The sequence below is a fragment of the Sceloporus occidentalis genome, unplaced genomic scaffold (genome assembly GCF_023333645.1).
Source record: "Sceloporus occidentalis isolate IW3139 unplaced genomic scaffold, rSceOcc1.0.p SCAF_1, whole genome shotgun sequence".
Lineage (NCBI taxonomy): Eukaryota > Metazoa > Chordata > Lepidosauria > Squamata > Phrynosomatidae > Sceloporus > Sceloporus occidentalis.
The window spans coordinates 187,780,171-187,801,349 of record NW_028316981.1 but is presented as its reverse complement, the minus strand read 5'-3'; the positions used below and the strand labels follow the sequence as shown (position 1 = coordinate 187,801,349).

General features: G+C 41.9%; 1 protein-coding gene across 1 annotated transcript; it reads right to left on the bottom strand.

Annotated features, from left to right (window-relative positions):
* Positions 1-255: 255 nt before the first annotated feature.
* CDC37 (cell division cycle 37, HSP90 cochaperone) lies at positions 256-19,534 on the bottom strand. The gene is made up of 8 exons (XM_089487141.1): positions 19,177-19,534; positions 12,846-13,127; positions 9,918-10,026; positions 6,753-6,868; positions 4,027-4,149; positions 3,502-3,684; positions 2,477-2,548; positions 256-1,555 (listed from the first exon to the last, which is right to left on the bottom strand). The coding sequence occupies exons 1-8, from the start codon at positions 19,276-19,278 to the stop codon at positions 1,403-1,405; spliced, it is 1,140 nt and encodes a 379-aa protein (XP_089343267.1). The 5' UTR covers positions 19,279-19,534; the 3' UTR covers positions 256-1,402.
* Positions 19,535-21,179: the final 1,645 nt, after the last annotated feature.

Here is a 21,179-nt window from a genome sequence, read left to right as displayed (position 1 = left end):
GGCAGCACTGTTCAATCTCAATGATTGGGTTTACACATATAGGTAAGTTAAAGCTGGTTTGTTGTTGTGTCCAAAGTCATCCTTCCAACCAAACAGTTGGTTAGCCAGCTTCAGAAGCCACAGCTAGTTTTTCCATCTGAACTTAAAACTGCTCTTGGTTTGTTTTACCAGTAGCCCACCCTGAAATAACAGTTCCCCACAATGGAACACAGACACAGTAGTGCTTGAGAGGCATGAATATTATTACACGTTAGATGACCTAACAATTCTAACAGGAAAAATTTATTTAAATCAATTCTCACCTTCCTCCAAAATATCCAAGACAGTTTACAATATGTTTTGGTTTCCAAAACAAAACAAAAAAGCACTATTTAATTCCCTGTGCTGTTTTAACTGGCCAGTCATTTACTTACAGATACTTGCAATGGTTTCAGGGAAGAGTAAAAATGCTGTGGGCTGATCTGGTTCACAAATTTTATAGAATGCTAAAGGAAGTACTTGTACCAGTCACAAAACACAGCAACTTGACTTGTCGAGAGTCAGAGCCCATTACTGCTGAGACCGATTAGCAGTGGATCTTTAGCATTTCAGGCACATATTTTTCTGGTCCTACCTGGTGATGCCAGGGGTTAAACCTTGGATTCAAAGGAGATACTCCCGTACTACTAAGCTATGGCCTTCGCAGGCCATATAGCAAGACCATAATTTATTCCAGTGAAGAACAGTGAATAGGAACTGGTCAGGTATAAATATTAACACTAGATTGGGGGAGCAGAGAGAAAGAACAGCTTTCTAACTATTTTAGGAAGGTTTTTTTTTTCCAGCTCTCTTAACCAAGACCCATTAACCTGAGATACTTAGGAAATAATTGGGACTTAACACCTGCATTTCATGTTCTCTACTACCGGACTAGGCACCCTTTTCTATTCCATGCAGCCAATTTCCAAACAACAAAATTAATGGTTTGATTCTCAAGTGAAGAGACAGCTTGCACCTATTGATTCCATTCCAGCTTAAGCTATTTCAGTCTTTTATTTGCGCAACAGCCCTAATTGGTTGCCAAACAAAAAGACAGATATAACAGCACATTTGTAACTATGACACCAACTGGCATGGCCCTGGGAAGAGAGAAGGCTGAACTGCCATGCCAATCTCTTGTGAAACTGCATCGTGTTGCATGACTTCCCCTAAAATGCTGCTTTTCAACAGGTGGCAATTCTGCAGGACTTAGGAGGGGGTGTTTTGATGTGGTGAGCAAAAGAGCCAGTCAAGAAGCAGCTCATACAACTTAGGAAGTGTCTAAGTGGGTAAAGCACATCATCGCTTAACAGTTTGGTAGGAAAGAAAGAACAGACAAAGGTTGACAGGGGCTATCTGCTTTACAGATAATCTGGCCAAAGCTTCATGGGTTTCCTTTTTCTTCCTCACAGCTCTCCTTCTTGCACTCTTCATAGACACCTTCCAGTTTGTCACTCTTCTCTGCTCCTTCTGTTGTTCGTGCATTTGGCACCCACAGGCCAGAATCAATGCATCGCTGCATGTGGCATTTTGCTTCCTGCAATGAAACACAGAAAAAACATCTTGAGGGCTATAAAATACTGTATTTCAAATCAGTGCTTCTCATGCTATGTGATGTGAAGAACTGGCAAATATTTTTTTTCAATGTGCCAGAGACAGGCATTTTATTTGTTCTCATTGGGTACAATTGTTTCTTTCATTCAGGCAAACTGTCCAGGGAACTGGCACCTAGTCCTGAGACCACCACTTTGAGTAGCACTGCTTTAGATGACCTAACAATTCTAATGACTTCCTTGGACTCATTTTGGATTTTTCAACATTAAAATTAAATTACTGTAATAAACCTAAAAGCCTTGAAGAATGCTTACAACACACCTGGCTGTAGCTTGATACCCACTTATATGGAATCAAGCACTACCAAAATGAATGGGACTTTTTCTGTTGGCATGTATTGCATTGCACTGTAAAGGGCTTTCTTGTTTTTAAGACATTAATAGGACCAGGAAGAAAGGTAGTAATTACAGAAACAGACAGGTGATAAAACCAAGGTTCGTAATACCCAACTGAGTGTTTTTGCATTTCCTTAGCTCATAATGTTTAGACATATTGTTTGAGCACTATTTCAGCCCAAAATGTTAGGCATGCTTCTATGTGGGCACTGTCAGCATTAAACTGATCAGGCAACCAAAACCAGTTCTTCGTACAGAAGCTCCCCAAAATTCAATCTTTATTCTTAATGAAACTTTTTGTCTAATGCTCACAGAGAGGACCACTTCTGTTTGCAGAGCCTCTGCAATCTAGGCTAACAGATCATGGGAGAATGGAGAGGAAAGTACATGTAAGTGAGACGAGCATACATAAGAAAAAAGGAATCGGATCACTTGCAGCAGTTTGGACACATTATTCCAGGGCTTGAAAAAGGGAAGGCAGTTCATCACCCAGTTCTGATGATACTCACAGCTGGATCCATTTTGCTAATAGCATCCTGAAGCATTGACACATCTTTCACATCAAAGCATTTTTGGAGTTCCTGGGAAGAGAAAATGACGGCATGGTTAGCAGAGGAAAGATAATCTGTTTAGTTGAACAACCTCTGCCATGCCCTAGTTGATTGCTCAGTAACACATTCAAAGTGGCATGCCAGTGCTGTCAAGGAGCACTTGCTGGAGAAAGTACATCAAGGCCTTTCTGAGGGCATCTGCCCAACAACCTTTTTCTGATTCAGGCCTGGGGCTTTAGCTTCAAGCCATGCTTCAAGAAATCCCCTTCCATAGATTACACTCTATATACAAAGGGAGCGGGGAAAGGAAGAGCCCTGTAACAACATCTTGTACTGAAAGAAAAGCATATGCTTTGCAAGCAGAAGATTGCCATTTTAACCCAAACTGGAAAAAGCATCTGTCCTGGAATTGCTAGTTATAGCCGGCGGCAGCATGCTTAAATCGACTAAGGCAACATACTCTACTAAATGTGAGACCTGTCACTTCACCAAAGAGTGGCCAACAGGAATCAGGCATACTGCAAACTTGACCTCTCAAACAGAATGAAGTCTGCCTTAGCTATTTTCAAAAAAGAAGATGAATGAAAAGCGTCTTGGGGAAGAACAGTTAGATTAGGGCTCTTAGTAGCTGCATCACAGAGACAGATAAGAACACAAATTATTTTATCAACATGATAAGCCTCAGCACTGAGTACTTGTTATAAGAAAGCATTAAATAACCAATATATACTGATCAATATGCCATCCTCACTCTCTCACCCAAGTATACATATACTCAAATGGTTCATTTAGCAAAAATTTCATTTCATTTAGCAACAATATCTTCAGTCAGCACAGGAAACTGTCCAAATATAGTTGGGATTGCAGCTTCCAGCAGTTGCCTATGCTGGCTGGAGTTGCAGTTCAACATCTGGAGAACTGCCATCTGTAAGTCAGGGGTTTCCCATAATCAACTGCTCTGCAGTTGTTAACACATTACTCACAGCTGGGAGTGATTCATACACTTCCACAGGATCAAGGCCACCTGGACCCAGACGTTTCTGGCGCTCTTCTTCCTCATACTCTTTCATGGCTTTTTCAATGCGTGCTTTAGCTCGGCCTCGCACCCTCTCCTTGAACGATTCCAGTTCATCATTAAAGCCTTCCATGTACTGTTGATCAGCAGTCTGAGTGACATCAGATAAGGGGAAGGGGAGAAAGATAGCACAATATTTGAGCTGATATCTTGCCCTTTTATATAAAATCATGTTGGAAATCCAACATGCACTGTAAAAACAAATTTGACAGATTTACCCATGCCTAGCAACAGACTGGTTTGGCTTATTCAGCAAATCTGCAGAATACTAAGCACTAAATACTGTGGACTTCCCTCCTCAGATGTCATTAGCTGCAAGACAGATTCATCTATGAGTTTGCTCTGCTACCTCTATACTGTCTTACAACCACTTAGGTAGTTGCTATTTAAGGGAAGATCCACCCACCCCAAATTACCTGGGTAGTTGGCTTACCTTGATTTTAGTGAAGAATTGCCTGAAACAAGCTCTAGGGTCAACCTTCAGGCTCTTGGCCAGCTCCAGGATGAATTGCATCACTATAGTCTGGTGAGCTACCTGCTCCATCAGACCATGTTTCTGAATAAGAAGACAGAGGAATAGTTGAAATTTTTAATACATGGGCACACACACACATATACCCCTCTGTTCCCAATAATACATTTGTTTGAATCTACCACATAAATAAGCGATTTATTTACGTTTCTGCATACCTGTAAGGCGTTGGTGAGCTAGATGGGTGGGAGTACCAAAAAAGGCCTTCTCAGTGGCAGCATCTTATCTGCGCAAGTGCCACTGGTCTCACCTACATTGGTTTTAGATGGGTAGTAACACTTTTGCTCTTTAACATTTTTTTACTTTAAACAGTTTTCTAGATGGGACTCATTTTATTCTAAGTCTTAATTACTGCTCTCCAGTTTATTTGTTTTAATTGTTTTAAATTTGATTCTAGGAGACCCCCCATGCCCTCTTCTGGGCCAAAAGCAGTTTATTTTGTTCATGTTTTTATCTTCTGAAATTTTTAAGTCTCTCTCCCACTGAGCCTTCAGGAACAAGTTACCAGCTGGCCCAGAACTGTAACTATCAAGTTCACAACACCCTGCCTTCCTGGCCACTCTGTTCTCCTCCTGCCAGAACTATATCAACCATCAGCATCACCTTTCAATAAATTCAAGAGGCCACCTTTGACGTCCATGTCCTCTTCCGGACATGTAGCTGGCCACGAGACAGCAACAGCTGACTCAGCAAGACTGACTGCTACAATACAGACATGAAATGACAGCTGAAATAATTCCACTGGCACGGGAAACCAATTTGTTAAAAGAGAATCAAGCAATATGTTCAGTGCAGAAGAACCACACTGGCTGTTTGTGAGGAAATCAGCTGTTAAAATGCATCAAGTGTTTATACAAGGCAATAAAGTTGGCCCTTCTTATGCACAGATTTTTTTATACACAGATTTAAGCATCCAGAGTTTGAAAATGCTAAAAAAAAAGAATAAATTTCAAATATCAAACCTTGATTTTCCATTTTTTATAAGGGACACCATTTTGCTATGTCATTATATTTAATGGGACTTAAGCATCCACAGGTTTTGTTATTCACCGGGGACCTTGGAACCAAACCCCAGCGTATAACAAGCGTATAACTGTCTGATTAAAAACAATAATTGTAAGCCACCCTGAGAGCAATTAGGGCTGAAGGACGGGATATAAATACCTAAATAAATAAATAAAATATAACAAGGGTCCACTGTACATTGCTATTAATTGTTAGCATCCACTTAATGCCAAAACAGCGTAAGTGTTCAAAGTCATAACCTGGAGCCTTCAATGTAAAATGTGAAATATATATGAAATGAGGGAAAGTCTTCAAAAACTTGCCTCACAGTAATTCAGGTTTCTCAAGACACATTTTCCCCCATTGTTTTGAGCAATATATTAACAGACAGGAAAGCTTTATCCTTTTCTAACAGAACGAATGGCTTCATCTTGAGCAATGATTCCCAAAGTGGGTGATATACCCCTCTGGGGGGTTTGGAAAGATCAAGGGAGGCGGTGAGGGAAAAGGGGGTTGGCGGGGGGGGGGCTTAGGTCCTGTTTTCTTTCATTGGACAGGCTGAGAGAAGATGTAACAGAAGAAACAATGTTTATGTATGTAAAGGAGAGTGCTTGAAGCTGTGTAGGGAAGATATGTCTCTGGGGAAGGAGAGGAAAAAGTATCTGAGGTCAATTCTTGGAAAGAGTCCTTCATCTTGGAGCAGCTCCTGTAGTTAAAATCTTTTCCTTTCCCTGTCCACTCCAGTCTCCAGTCCAGAGCATGTGGCTTCTTTAAACCCTCTACATAAACACCTCTCCAACCCAATGAAGATGGATTGAGAGTTCTCTCTCACCAGTGCAAAGCTTCTCCCTTTGTACCTGGTCACCCTGAAACAACAACTGAGCAACTGGCTGAGCAGTGACCAAGAGGCCTCTTGCCTGCACTGACCTTTGCTGGAGGGTGGAATGGGTAAGAGGCTTCTTGTTTGCTGATCTGACAGCTGTTGGTTGCTGCTCCCAAGGTGCAAAGGTAGCAGTAACTGAGCAGCCAATTCAGCAGCAACTGAGAAGACTCTTGCCCTGGCTGGCCTTTGCTACACGGATGGCCTGGGCACAAAGCTTCTCAGTCACTGCTCAGCCAGCTGCTCTGTTGCTGCTCCGAAGATCAATGGGTGGAAAGGGAGCAGTGACTTAGACTGATTGTTTTGAATTTGTAGTAGAATTGTAGAGCTAGTATCAAGAAATATGCACGTTAGGGAGCTAAAGTTGTTGTCCAAGAGGAAAGTAGGTGGTAGGTGGAAAAAAATTGGGGACCACTGATCTAGAGCTTGGAAAAATTACCCTTTTGGACCACAACTCCCATAATCGCTCAGGTACCACTGGTCATGTTGCCTGGGGAATTCTGACAGTTAGAAGTCCCAGCATGATTGCAAAAGAGATATCTATGAACCCTATCAGGTCTTTTTCTGTGGGGTAGCTACACAAAAAAATGGTTATGGAGTAGACAGAACACCTCAGTCTCCAGGAATTACAGCTGCCATTCACACACTTTCATCAGTCAGACTGATCTATCAAGATACACCACCAGTAGTGTTTTGCCTTTTCCTCTGCAGCTTTCAGAGATGTTGCATCATCCTCACTCACCTCTTCTACTTCCAGATCGATACACCAGATGACTAAGTAATTGGCTGTCTCCTCACACACAAGATGTGGATTATCAGACAGATATTTTTGGCTGTCATCCCAGCGCCGCAGCATTCCTTTGGAATAGAAGAGTATTACCAAATTAGATTTCTCCCTGCAGGCCCCAAAGGCCAATTTTCCCAACCAGGGCTTTGAATTCAGAACTTGACATACTGCTGATCACAATATAAGGAGATGATGGCATCATGTAGCAGCATAACATTCAACATATTAAAACTTGAATTCAGGAGAAGAAGCAATTAGGGCAGCTAGGGTAATAGGCGTTGAGTAGATACTTTTGTGTAGTAATATGCATCAGGGATAAATATGAAAGATATTCAGTCTTGTAGTGAGTATTAAAACAATAATGCCAAAGGCAAGTATGACTTTGCACAGAAAATGAGAACCAGTGCATGGAACATTAACCTGATCTAGTGATCTGATTTGAGGTCTGCAAGCACAAAAAAGCCAGATTTGACTGTTTTCTACAATCCAAAACAGCAATCCAAATGTTGTTCCACTAACCAGGGCAGGCAACTTCACACACTTTAGACATTCGAATTCCCATAAAGCATATGCTCCCATAAGCCCCAGCCAGAATAGCTAATGGTAATGACAGTTGCAGTCCATGACTCTGAAAGCCCCAAGCGGTATATAAATAATAATAATAATAATAATAATAATAATAATAATAATTCATGCTGCAAATACTGGCCACATTTTATCCCAGTTTGGCCATGGGGGGGGGGGGAAGCAACTGATCTACACAGAGCCATGTTGGAGAAGGGACTGCAGAGCTGATGAACATGAGGCTGCTGTGCACTGGTTAGTGTTTCATACAGACCAATCTTTGGCAAATATTTGAGCAAGGTCCCTTTATCTGCGCTTCACATGATGGAACAAACCATTAAAGCTATAGTTCAGAAAAATCATTACTCATGGGTGGTATTTAGATTATTAAAACTTCTGTCAAGGTTTATAGCAAGAGTGGGCAATTGCCAGTGATAGGAAATCAATTACATTATGAAACTGAAAATATGCCTCTGAAAAAGGCATCTGGATTGATTGTACTTTCTAATTGCTGTGAATGACTTTAGTTGCAATTTCAGTATCAGTGTTTCTCCAGCACAAATTAATTAAATCATAAATTAAATGAGCCACAACGTTGAAGGGCCAATATATTTTAATATATCTGATTGATTCTTTACACAAAGCATAGCACTTTTGGATTTTTGCAACTACTTTTTTGGGTTTTTTTTACAGTCCTTCATAGTTGGGGAAGCACAAAATTTAGTCCACACAGATTGAGGGAAGCTTGAAAGGGGAAGGTATTTGAATCCAGATAAACATTGGCTTCATCAGCACTGCACTGAGATGATGATGATGATGATGATGATGATGATGATGATGATGATGATGATTATTATTATTATTATTATTATTATTTATGGTATTTATACCCCTCTCTTGTTATATGAAACTGAGCCCTAAAGCTCTTAAACCTGAGATATTTGCTGAGATTCACTTGCAAATCAGTAAGCTAAAGAAAGAAAAACAAGAAGGGTTAGGAGATGAGATTATAAGGGAACAAGAGAGAAAAATACAAGAGATGGGTTTCAAAGGAATGGGTGAGCAGTGGCCTTCCTGAAAATTCATGCAGCTGTTCTCTTCAAAGCTCAATGTATATGGAAAAGGGCAATGTGAAGGGTAAAATAATAAATAGATCCTTTCACCTTTATTCTGGTAAGGTTTTTATTGTAGTAATTAATGCAAATTTAAATTCAAATTTAAAATGAATGTAATGGTTAACAATGGCACCTTCCAAAAAACCCTCTGAACATATCTTGCCAAGAATAACCCATAAGTTGGAGACGACTTGAAGGCACATAAAAGTAAAACCCCTTCAAATTCAGTTATACAGTAATTGAATTGTCTTTGAAAAAAGCTTTCCAATGAGTAACTTAACAGGCTTTTCCCCAGTAACTTCCCATCTCTGACAACTTAATGAGGTCTGGCGGATAATGACTTGTGGATAGCTACGTCTCCACACGTCACCTTAACTTTTAAATTCAAAATGCATGCTATGCTATCTAGGAGATGTGGAAGGAATTTTACAACATTCTGGAAAGCCCAATATATTTTAGGCCCAGGAGAAGCCTAAAACATAAAGGTGTAAAGTAATGGCTGGTTTCTAAAATAGTCTGGGATGGGATGGGGGGGAGGGGGGCAGTCAAACTACCACCATGTTCACTAGATGGTGTGGCACATTTATAGTCAAAATGAAAAATGAGGTTGACCTTGCTCTCAGCCTCAGAGGAAGGCAAACATTCTTCGAACAAATCTTGCCCAGAAACCCTATGACAAGTTGACCTTAGGGTCCCCGTAAGTTGACTTGAAGGCACACAATAACAACATCCTTAAGGGGCACAAAAACAGTTCAAGAACTGTTTGCAATGTGTGAGCTATGTTTTTGCACTGCTTTACACACTGAATTAAAAACACCAAGGAGCTGAACTGGATATCTGAAGAATAACCTACTTTGGCCAATGTAAACTGATGCTAAAATTCAGCCATTCATGCTGAACATCCACTCAAAGAAAGCACCCTTTGCCCTGTCAGGATATTTCAGTTTTGAAATTTGAAACCCAAGATGGAACACAAGACTCAGGACTAGTTAAGTACTAAACAGATTCCTTACATATCATACTACTGGATCCAGACAAGCAATGTTGCAGCAGCTCCTGGAATCTTACAATGCTATGTCTTTGTTTTTAAGACACATTCTCCAATGCATTATTTATTCAACAGCAGCTAGCAACTTGCTTTCCCTATACAACAAATGAACACATCAAGGGCAATCACACTAAACCTACCCATGAACATCAGTCCTTGGCAGTTGTATCTGTAATTGCCCACACTGACTCATCATGCAGTTGTGATCACAGATAGAGAAAGCATGTAAACTCAGAACTCTTATCACTGAAACTTTTTCATTTGCAAACCTCCTCTTCAAAAATAGAACCCTAGTGAATGAGAACATTCCTATGGGATCAGAATTAAGGGGTATTCATCCAGTCATAGAAGCAAGGGATCTTCAAACCACCCAAGAAGATGTATTTGACTCACCAAAATGTTTGATTTGCTTCTCATATTTCTCCACAAATGTTTTGTGTTTCTTCTCTTTCTGTTCTTCAGACTCCTCATCCTGTTGTTCAGGCTTGACATTGAAGACACTCTGCAACAGCAAAGGAAGTCTTGTTAGTGCCACTCCTGTTACCTCACTGGAGTCAAAGTTGGAAGAACTTTCTTAGGGCTGATGAGATATTTCTAAACAAGACAAAGCAGAAAGGGGACAACCCAGAAAATAATGAAGAAACAAAGCAGCAGAAAGAACAGAGGAAAATGCTACTCCAGTCCTAGAAGCATTGAGCCAATGGCTCAACTATTTTGGTATGATGAAACCAATTCAGTCAGCAAAACCTAGGCCTTAATAGTTTTTAATTAAACTTTGATGCTTCATTGCACACTCACCTCAGGATATTTCTAGGGCCAGTTTCTTATCTTTGCTTTCATTACGGAAGCAAAACCTAGCATGTGGGATGCTATCTCAGAACCTGTATATTTGCAGCACTTGGTTTCCAACACTAAGATGGAGGGTGGGGCAGAGAGATCAAACTAGATACAGTGTTTGTTTGAGGACTATGCTCCCAGGTGTATTTACATTATAGAATTAAAGCGGTATGACACCACTTTAACTGCCATGACTGTCCTACAGAATCCTGAGATTTGTAGTTTGGTGAGGCACTAGAGCTCTCACAGACCAGGCTGAATACTTGACCAAACTACAAATCCCTGGATTATATAGGACAGAGTCATGGCAATTCAAGTGGTGTTAAACTGCTTCAATTCTCCAGTGTGGATATATTTCCCAGCAGACAGGGTCCTAACCTCCTGTATTCTGGGTTAAGCTCCTCCTATTCGCTCCTGTAGGCAGGGACAATAAACAAAAGACCGGCCCCTATATAGGGAGGAGCTAACCCCCCTGGGCCTCAGTCTTGTTCCTGCCTAAGCTCCTAGCGGGATGTGTCTCTTCGAGCCAGCGAAGTTTTTCCTTTCTCTGAAAGCGGTTTGAGTTTTCTTGGCCTTCCCTTCTTCTCCTCTCTCCTGCTTTAGAGTAGGATTAGGCAACCTGATGCTCTTTAGCTGTTTTGGACTACAGATGGGAATTATGGGAACTTCAGGCCAGGGGTTGAATTGTACAGACTTATTATAATGTTGAACTTTAGTTCTCATTAGCCTAGTGAGAACAGCCAATGATGAAGAATGCTGGGAGCTGCAGTTCAACATCTGGAGAGTACATAATTATCATCCCTGTTGTAGAACAAAACATCCAGAGTGCATCAGATTGCTCAACCCTAACCTAAAGAAGAGTTACAAGTTCCTTTCCCAGCACCCCAGTACATCATGTGTTCTTTTTCTCTTCCCTATCATTCTTGTCCCTCTTTTATCCCAAGACATGCAGTGCAGGGTAGAAGCAATCCTTTGTGCTTCAGCAAGATTTCCAAGATTGTCTAAGCATACGATTTTGAAGTTGTTTGTGAACCAAAGCAGGACTGCAAGGACACAGAGAGGCATTCTTTATGGCTGTCCAGAGTTGCATAATCATCCCCTTTCCCCTACAAACATGTGTTGCATTTTCCAGAGGTACACTTGCTTATGACTATCTGGACCAGCTCTAGAGAACTAAGTTAAGCCAGCTGGTATCCTGGCAAGGATTCAAACAATTATTCAGACTTAGACATAGGGACTTTGCCAGCTCAATGTGCTTCACTTTTTTCTTTGATCAGTTAGCTCTCCAATTTATCTCTGAAGTATCCCCAACATTATATTTTTTTGAAAACAGTAGTGTGTGATCTCTGGGGAGGGGCTGCACTCTAAGGACAAAAACAATCTGAAAGCCAACTGGGTTTATAAAACTGGGGTCACAATTCTTTGACTTTTAGCCCTGGCTGATCTCTAGAATAGGGAAATGGCTAGGGCAGTGAGCACAATTCCCCCTTGTTATCTCCTTCCACGGTGGAGCCAAACAAGCCCACTACAAGGGAGCTACTGGTGATGAAATGAGTAGGACATCACATAGACTAGAACAACAATGGTGGGAGCCTTTGGGAACTTCAGCGGTTCAAAATGCTACAGCCAGAATACTGAACAAGGCCAGTTATAGGAAGCATGTAATCCCTTGTTGAAACAGCTAGTAGTTCATTTCTGGGCACAGTTCAAAGTACTGGTCATGACCTACAAAGCCCTATAGAGCGTCTGAAAGCCGCATATACCCATACAAACCTACAAGAAGTCTAAGATCTTCAGGGGAAGGTTTCTCCTGGTCCCACCACCATCGCAGACTTGCTTGGTGAGGAGGCTAAACTGGCCCCCTCTCTGCTTTCCTTTCACCAGCAGGCAAAAGCTTTTCATTAAAGCAGGCTTTTAATATATGATCTCTGTCAGGCAGGCTTTTATACAGAGGCATGCTCATTTGTGCTTTTTAAGTTTTGTATGTTTAATACTATTTTATATTACTTTAATAAAATGATTTTAATTGTTTTTAAATTTTTATTGTGCATTTTTAATTGATTTTATCTGTGAGTTGCTTTGGCTCCTTTTCTGAGCGAAAGCTGGTGCATAAATGAAATAAATGAATAAATACATTTTTATCTGTAAAGTATCTATTGTTTCTTCATGGGACACCATTCCAATTGTTTTAGTTGCTTTGATTAAGAGTTTTGTATTTGCTTTTCAAACAATCACTGTGAACTCTGAGTTCTGGGAATGTGGCAAGATTTCTCACTATTACAAAGGAACAAAATAGCCCTCCTAGAAATTACTCCAGTTGGACGTGTGCCTTGCATATAAGTACACAGTTTAGCTCAGAAGACAGTCAGAAGCCTATGTAGTCTTCCTAATTGCAAATGAGCACAAAACCATCAAAACTGGGAAACAAAAGACACACACACACACACAGAATGAGCCCAGCCCAACATGAGCAATTCAACCCACCTTACTGAAACCATCTTTGCTGAGAGTGTCCACATTCCATGGCATAGTCTTTTCCTTCTTCCTGAGATTCTCTGCTTTCTCTTCCCAGCTCTTTTCTTCTTTCTTGAGTTGCTGAGCCTCGGTCTGCAGCCGTTGCAGCTCACTTTTTGTGCCTTCTGTGCTGGCCAATTCAAGTTCTTTCATCTTCTTCTGACAATCATTTAACTTTCGCTTGCACTCCTTGTATCCTTTGTCCACCTCCTCCTTTTCCTTATGGAACTGCTCCATCCTTTCTACCCGGGCCTGGAAAATAAGATTCACTTCAATCAACAGAGTCCAGCTGAGACACATTACTACCAGAAGCTCCCTGTCTATGGTAGGTATGTACAGCTTCAGTACAGAATGCATTTCTTGATATAACCCCGAATGCCTTTTAATGGGGGAGAAAAATGATGATGATTTTATAAACATTGCATCTTGCCTCCCCCTCCTTTCAAAAAAAATATTCTTAAACAACCAGATATTGAGAGGACACCTAAAGGTTACATAGGCCTGTTACAGACTGCCAAAATAAAGCTGCTTCGGGTCTCTTTGGAGATATACTATTTAAATGATGCATGGGTCCTAAGAGTCAGGAGGTCGCGCCAAAGCCACACTCCATTCCTAAGCACTGCAGGGCAGCTTTGGTGCAGCTTCCGGATTCTTAGGGTGCATGCATCATTTAAACAGCACACCTCCAAAGAGACCCGAAGCAGCTTTATTTTGGCAGTCTGTAACAGGCCATAGTTTAGTATCAGTGAACTTGCCTTTTACTGTCATTTGAGAATTGGGCCCCCACGACCAGTACTACCAACAGCATGTATTTTCTACTCAATTCTTTCTAAATTGCAACAGCAGCTTACACCCTTGATATCCCTCAAACAGCTAACCTTTTATGTGATTTTAAAAAAATCTCCTTCTTTCCTTCTTTATTGGGTACAATGAAAATATAAATATATATTGTGCAAAGGCAGCAACAACTGCTATAGGTTCATCCTGCTCTTTTATACCTTGAAGCAGCCAGAATGAGATTTCTTGAATCCTTTGCACCAATGAGACTACCTTGTCACTTGCTTTAAAGCCATCTTCATTACTCTTGCCTGGAAGAGGAGAAAAGGCAACATCCTTGCAGAAGGAACTGGGACACCACTATTGTCATGGGAGGCAATAATAACACAAGAGCACATGGAGTCTGCTCACTCACCAGCACCCAGCCATCTGCCATCCCAACTGCAGTAGTCTGCAAAAGCTAGGCACCTCCCTAAGAACAGGCTGTGGCAATGTCTCTACTGAGCTTTAACCTTTTTCTCCTCCTAAAACAAGTGACTAACATTCGGAATGTGGTGTGTTTGCCATTGAGAAAGTATGGAGCTGGACCCGTGAGAGTTGCCCAATCCAACCAAAGAGTGATGCTCTGAGTGTTGCTAGCACAAGTTTGGCATCAAAGGCCTGTTACAGACTGCCAAAATAAAGCTGCTTCGGGTCTCTTTGGAGGTATGCTATTTAAATGATGCATGGGTCCTAAGAGTCCGGAGGTCGCACCAAAGCCACACTCCATTCCTAAGCACTGGAGTGCAGCTTTGGTGCAGTTTCCGGATTTTTCGGATGCATGCATCATTTAAACAGCATACCTCCAAAGAGTCCCGAAGCAGCTTTATTTTGGCAGTCTGTAACAGGCCAAAATTAGTGATGCCTACACTTAGTAATGTCTACAAATATGTTCAACTCCTGACTTTATCAGCATATTACATACGGAGCAATTCAGATCTTCCCACCACAAAAAGTAAAATAGGTGTTATGTAAAAGCAATATGAGATTGACTACTATTGGGAATAGGTCACTAATTCTCATTCTCTACACACAGAAATGTGACAAACTTACTATCATCCTTGTGGTGCACTCATATGAAAGTACGTCAGTTATGTACCAAATGAGGACAACACGTCACGCAACATATAATGCTTCATAAAATCTTATACACAATCTATTTGGGCCCCTTTATGGCTTATTCTTTATGCTGTCAAGTAATATGTTCTGCCTGTAGAATTACATCTCTGCTGACAACAATAGAGCAGCCAACGAACTAAGGTGTGTCTGTGTAAAGTGTATTTCTTTCAGTACTTGGATCAAGCCAAGTATGACTAAAATGAGATTGAATCCAGAGTACTCTATGCTCCTTTGCAGTGTCAAAGAGAAACTGACAGTGATAAGGCATTTTCATGCCCATTTTCTCACTACTGCTTTAAATATTATTTTTTTGCCAGAGTCCTCAGCATACCAACTTTGGTAGTTCCTGAAAAAGAATAAGGCTACTGTTTCTAGCACAGTGCAGAGCAAGGAAAAAGACAGCACAAAAAGTTATACCCCAAGGAAGTGAGTTAAATATAACCATGGGAACAGCATGAGGTAATTGTTTCTGGAGATCAGTTATCCACTTTTTCCCATGTAATAACCAAGGCACTTTTTGCCTTAACCAGTTCCTCCTTCCAAATCCCTGGTCCTTTAACCCTGACTTTAGCAAAGGATCCTGTGTCCAGTAGAAAATATACTTTAATCCCACTAGGCTCAATTCCCCAGCCTACATACAAGGAGGTCAGAGCAAATGACCTGACCTCATAAGCTATGAATAGTTTAAGCTGGAATCTAAGCATGTTTGGTATGATCTCGCCTCCATCAATCATTCTGTTTTAATCTGGTTTGCTTACTTCTTAAGACACTGGCAAGTACATCTGAACCTCAATACAGGCAACAAAGAATGTGTGCTTTCTGAAGCTACTTGAGGGCTAGCTGGAAACTGCTGAAAGAGCCAGAGATGAACTTTGGGGCATATAGCCCTTATGGCTGTACACATATTCTTGTTCAACCAGGGATAGTCCTAGGCATCACATGGACCAATTCATCCTCTCCAAATGGGGGGGAATGCTAGCTTTTAAAAGCATATTGAAAAACTTCAAAACAAAAATAAATATAGAATTCACATTTATGTAATTTACATCTCACTTTTCTCCCAGCATGAAACATATTTCTTGGGGACAGATGCTAACTATGGTAGGGCAAGATAATTTCCAATTCCTTATCTGGCTAAAAACCATTCGTGCTGCTCATAAAAGAAAAGAGCCAATGGTTTCAGGAGATGATGGCCTCTTACATGTAGGTTGTTCTTTGTACAATGTTTGAGAATTGATAAAACATCTTCAATATCAATTGTTTTTAAGAGGCCTCTCAAGTTGCTTCTTTTGGATATTTCTTGTGCTAATAATAAACATTGTTTGAAGATATATGAAACAGCATTCGTGAAAGAGACAAAAGTACAGTAAAAATTTTTTATACATAATTCTGTTTTAACGACTAAAAACAGTACATTATCAATATCCCTTGGCATAAATTTTGGAATCTCTTTTCCTATAGCTTTCATCCATTGTTCCAGGTCCTATTCTCTGCAGCAGTTAGCATGTCACCTCTTAACTGTCTCTTCCCCAGGCTTAACATACCCAGCTCCCAAAGTCTCTCCTCATAGGGCTTTGTGGTTTCCAGGCCTTTCACCATTTTGGTTGCCTTCCACTGGACACACACCAGCTTAAGTCAGACCATTTGCCTATCTGGTTCAATCTTATCTCCTCTGACTGGTAGTTTCAGACAGAGACCCTTTTCCTTGCCCTATCAGTCATATATAAATCAGCAGCATCCTTTACAGTAGTTAGGTTTTTGGAGTTGAGCCAAAGCAATATCCAACTACACTGTTACAGTGTTAGTATTCCATTTTTGCTGCTATGGCTGCCTCCTGTGGTATTCTGGGATTAGTAGTTTAGTAAGGCCTAAGAGCCCTCTGTCTGAAAATCCTAAAACCCTTTGTCTGAAAATCCCTTCCTAAACTGCAAATCCCAGGATTGCACAGGAGGCAGCTGTAGCAGTTAAAGTGAAATAATAGCACTACAACAGTGCAGTGTGATATTGTCCATTATGAAAGGGGGCAATGGAATCTGAAGGAAAACAAAACCGCATGGCCTAGGTATCTGCACAATTAAGGCAATAGAGAAGAAAGGGTGGAGTCTTTGGAGGAAGCAGGCTGACTTTCAAAAGCAAGATGGAGGCGACAGAATAGAGCCAAGGCAGGAAATTACAAGAAGTGGAGGTCAGCTCTTGCCTTACAGTCTGTACAACAATTCTCCCACCCCATGGATTTTATAGGGGTGGACTAGAACAGTAGTGCCTGCCAGCTAGGTGTAATGATTTTGCAGTGGACCAGGGTTTAAACCCACTGGGTGACCTTGGGTCACACTCTCTCAGCTTCAAAGGATTGCAATGGCAAACCCCCTCTGAAGAAACTTGCCAAGAAAACCCCAAGATAGGGTTGCCGTAAGTCAGAAATAACTTGAAGGCACACAACAACCTGAAAAACAGTTATGGAGAAAGTGCAGCAGTCCAAGTGCTGCTGGATTGTGACAAGGGTCCTCCTTTTCCAGGACATGCCCTGTGTGAAGTGAATTTATATTACCATAAGTGTTTTGAGCTTGTGAGTCTGTAGAATCTGTATGTAGAAGCACCTTTGAGACTGACTGAAAGAAAGAAGTTGGCAGCACGAGCCTTCGCAGACTTCAGTCTACTTCCTCAGATTCATTTGGTGGAGTGGAAGCTAGGGACAGACATATATATATATATATATATAAATATATATATATATATGCAATTGGTGTGTGGGAATATAAATTCAAATCAAAATCCTTTGTGTATGGAAATGAAGCAGCATGTCCAGTTTCACCATTGGTGAACAAAGGCAGAGGAAACTAGCCTGTAGGTGAAGAGAATAGATGACTATGGGAAACAAGAGAGTGATGTGATGAACAAGACAAGGCTGCCTCTGTGAGAATGGGGGTTAGACAATGCTGGAATGTGAGTAATGTGCCACCAAACCATTTGGGTGTTCATGGGTGTGCTGGGGATGATGGGAGATGCAGTCTGATATCGGCCAGAGCTCTCACCACTCCCAAGGGTTCAAAAGGGATGTTTAGAAGTGAAAGGGTGACTAAAATGTTGAAGGGTCTGGAAACCATGAGACTTAGGGAGCTGGGGATGTTTAGCCTGGAGAAGAGAAGGTTAAGAGGTGATATGATATCCTTGTTTATATATTTGAAGGGATGTCATATTGAGGAGGGAGCAAGCTTGTTTTCTGCTGCTCCAGAGAACAGGACCCGAAGCAATGGATGCAAGCTACAGGAAAAGAGATTCCACCTCAACATTAGGAGGAACTTCCTGACAGTAAGGGCTGTTCGACAGTGGAAGACACTCCCTCCTCAGAGTGTAGTGGAGTCTCCTTCCCTGGAGGTCTTTCAGCAGAGGCTGGATGGCCATCTGTCAATAGGGGTGCTTTGATTGAGAGTTCCTGCATGGCAGAATGGGGCTGGACTGGATCAGGGCCCTTGTGGTCTCTTCCAACTCCATGATTCTACAATGCTATGAGACCATTTTAAAAACATATGCCCTGATCTGATGGACAAATAAGTCAAAAAGGAGGAAGGGCCGGATGGTGTGAAGGGTGTTCGCACACTAGTGCCATGGGGATGCTAGCCAAGAACTTGCACAGACTTGTTGTGAAATTGTCTTAATCCCTGACACCGCAAAGAAAGGAAGTCTGAAATGCAAGGGGTATGTAAACACTCTGTTCTCTTGCCATCTGTCACTGGGAGTAGTTTGATTGTGAGTTCCTGCATGGCTGAAGGCGGCTGGACTGGACGGCCCTTGTGGCCTCTTCCAACTCTAGGATTCTATGAAGATGGGGGCTAGGCAGTGGCGAAACGTGTGCAGTGTGCCAAAAAAACATTTGGAGTGTTTACATGTGTCCTGGGGATGAGGGGAGCTGCAGTCCAACACCAGCAACGAGAGCTCTCCCCACTCCAAAAAGGGAACTTCAAATGGTGTGATGCTGCAGCTAAAAAGGCCAATGCGATTCTAGGCTGCATCAATAAAAGTATAGTATCAAGATCTAGGGAAGTAACAGGGCCACTCTATTCTGCTTTGGTCAAGCTCCACCTGGAATACTGTGTCCAGTTCTGGGCCCCTTTAAAAAGGATGTGGAGAAAGTGGAGCCATGTGTCCAAAGGAGGGGGACTAAAATGGTGAAGGGTCTGGAAACCATGCCCCATGAGTAAGGACTTAGGCAGCTGGAGATGTTTAGCCTGGAGAAGAGAAGCTTAAGGGGTGATATGATAGCCCTACTTTAAGTATTTGAAGGAAGCCATGAAGCCCTATGAGGAGACACTTGGGGATGAAGGGCCCTCCTCCTCCTGGCCCTGCCAGACTTCGCTGCTGCTCTGACCTGGTGCCTCCATCGGAAGAGGCTGGGAGTGTCGATGTTGGGGTGAGTCTCGTCCTCATCGTCCGAAACCTCAATGTGATCCCAGACGCTGTAGTCCACCATGGCTGAGCTTCTGCTCCTTCTTCTGCTGCCACAGCCCACCTCTCTGCTCACTTCCGTTGCCTTTCCAACGTCACTTCCGCCAGCTTCTCTTCCTACTCCCGTTGCCTTTCCGACGTCACTTCCGCCAGCTTCCTTCGCACTCTCGTTACCTTTCTGACGTCTCTTCGCCCTCTCGTTAACTTTCCAATATCGCTTCCACCAGATCCTCCTCGAACTTTCCTTCCCTCCCCGACATCAACTTCCGCCAGTTTCTCTTCGCACTTCCGTTACCATTCTTACGTCACTTCCGCCAGCCCTTTTCCCTCCTCCTTCCTTTTGTAGAAGCTTCTTCTCTCTGTGACGCCCCTGCCCCCGCCCCCTAGGGAGAACAGAGAGATAGGAAAAATATTAGAGTCACCTTACGGCCCTAACTTCCGGGTCTCGCTTTCCAAACTTGGTTCCTTCAGGGGTTGTTTGGTCTTTTGGACTTCAGCTCCCAGAAGCCCTAGCGAGCTTGACCAGCAGTCATGAATTCTGGGAGTCTAAAAATCTGAAGGGCCTAAGTTTAGGAGTCACTGTTCTAGAGGGGGGAGAGAAGCAGACACTGAAAGAGGGAATACACACTCGTCCCTCCATGTTTGCGGCTTTGACTTTTGCGGCTTTGATTATAGTATGTTCCTCTCTAGGAATATTTAGGTCCTCCAGCACGACTCTATGGTCAACTTTAACCAAAAGTCGCAGTGAAAGACCTAGAGATTCCTAGAGAGAACACTCCATACAACAAGAGGCAAGTCACACAAAACTTCTATAGTAATGAACTCCAGAAGCTGGAAGGATGCAGACATTAAGAATGGGAGTGGAATAAATCAGACATTAAGAATGGGAATATACAAAAACCTGTGGCAGAACATTTCAGTCTCCCTGGGCCTTCCATCTCAGACCTCAGAACAGCAGTCATTGAACAAAAGCACTTCAAAGGTAGACTGGAAAGATAAACAGCAGAGTTGGAGTTCATCCATAAATTGATTAAACAAAGATCATGTTTTCCTGGCACACTACCCAGAATTCAACACTATCTGGCCCCATCCTCATGGGTGCCCTTGACCCATTTATCCACTCTCATTACCTGCAGGCTACAGCTTCCTTACTCCCTTTGTTCACCAATGAAAGTCATTAAAACTGGACTTGCCACTTCATTTCTCTACACACAGGATTGTGAATTTGAATTGACATTCTCACAGACAAATTATTTATACAGGTCTGTCCCTGGCTTTCCACTCCACCAAATGCATCTAAGGAAGCAGACTGAAATCTAGTCTCAAAAGTGCTACAAGATCTTTCTACATACTGATTTTACAGACTAACATGGCTGTGACACTAAATTCTACCACACAGGATGTATGAGTCATATAAAATAAAATGGCATAAAATGTAATGCAGTAAATTATTTAAAATTCTTAAAATTCCCTTTTAGTAATAGTAGTTCTAAACCTAGTTATGAATGATCCCTTGTGTAAATCAAAGGGCGTTCATTATCTAAGTCCATGTGAAAATTCCACTCCTTTGCAATTTGCATGGCTAGCTGTTTATTTATTGCTGTTCTCTGAGACCATGGAATCGCCATCTGCTGAATTCTGCCAAGCTGAAGGGCAGGGTTTGAACGTCTGCAAAAGCCTGTCAGACAGTGGTTCCCAAACTTTGGTCCTCCAGGTGTTTTGGATGTTCTTGACTATTGGCCAAGGTGGCTAGAGCTTCTGGGAGATGAAGTCCAAAAACCTGGAGGACCAAAGTTTGGGAATCACTGTGTCTCCCAGCAGCACTGCTCCCATCTGCACAGCCGCTTGCCTCACAAGAGCACATAATCCCACCACCGTGGAAAGACAGTGCTATATAAAAAATATAACCCTAGTAACACCAATTTT

Bases quoted from the DNA above. Each gene is read 5' to 3' on its own strand.
- CDC37 (XM_089487141.1), bottom strand. From the start codon at position 19,278: ATGGTGGACTACAGCGTCTGGGATCACATTGAGGTTTCGGACGATGAG. The intron at 6,869-9,917 runs GTGAGTCAAATA...TCTATTCCAAAG, and splicing joins GAAGCAAATCAAACATTTTG to GAATGCTGCGGCGCTGGGAT. The intron at 4,150-6,752 runs GTGAGTGAGGAT...CTTCTTATTCAG, and splicing joins TCGATCTGGAAGTAGAAGAG to AAACATGGTCTGATGGAGCA.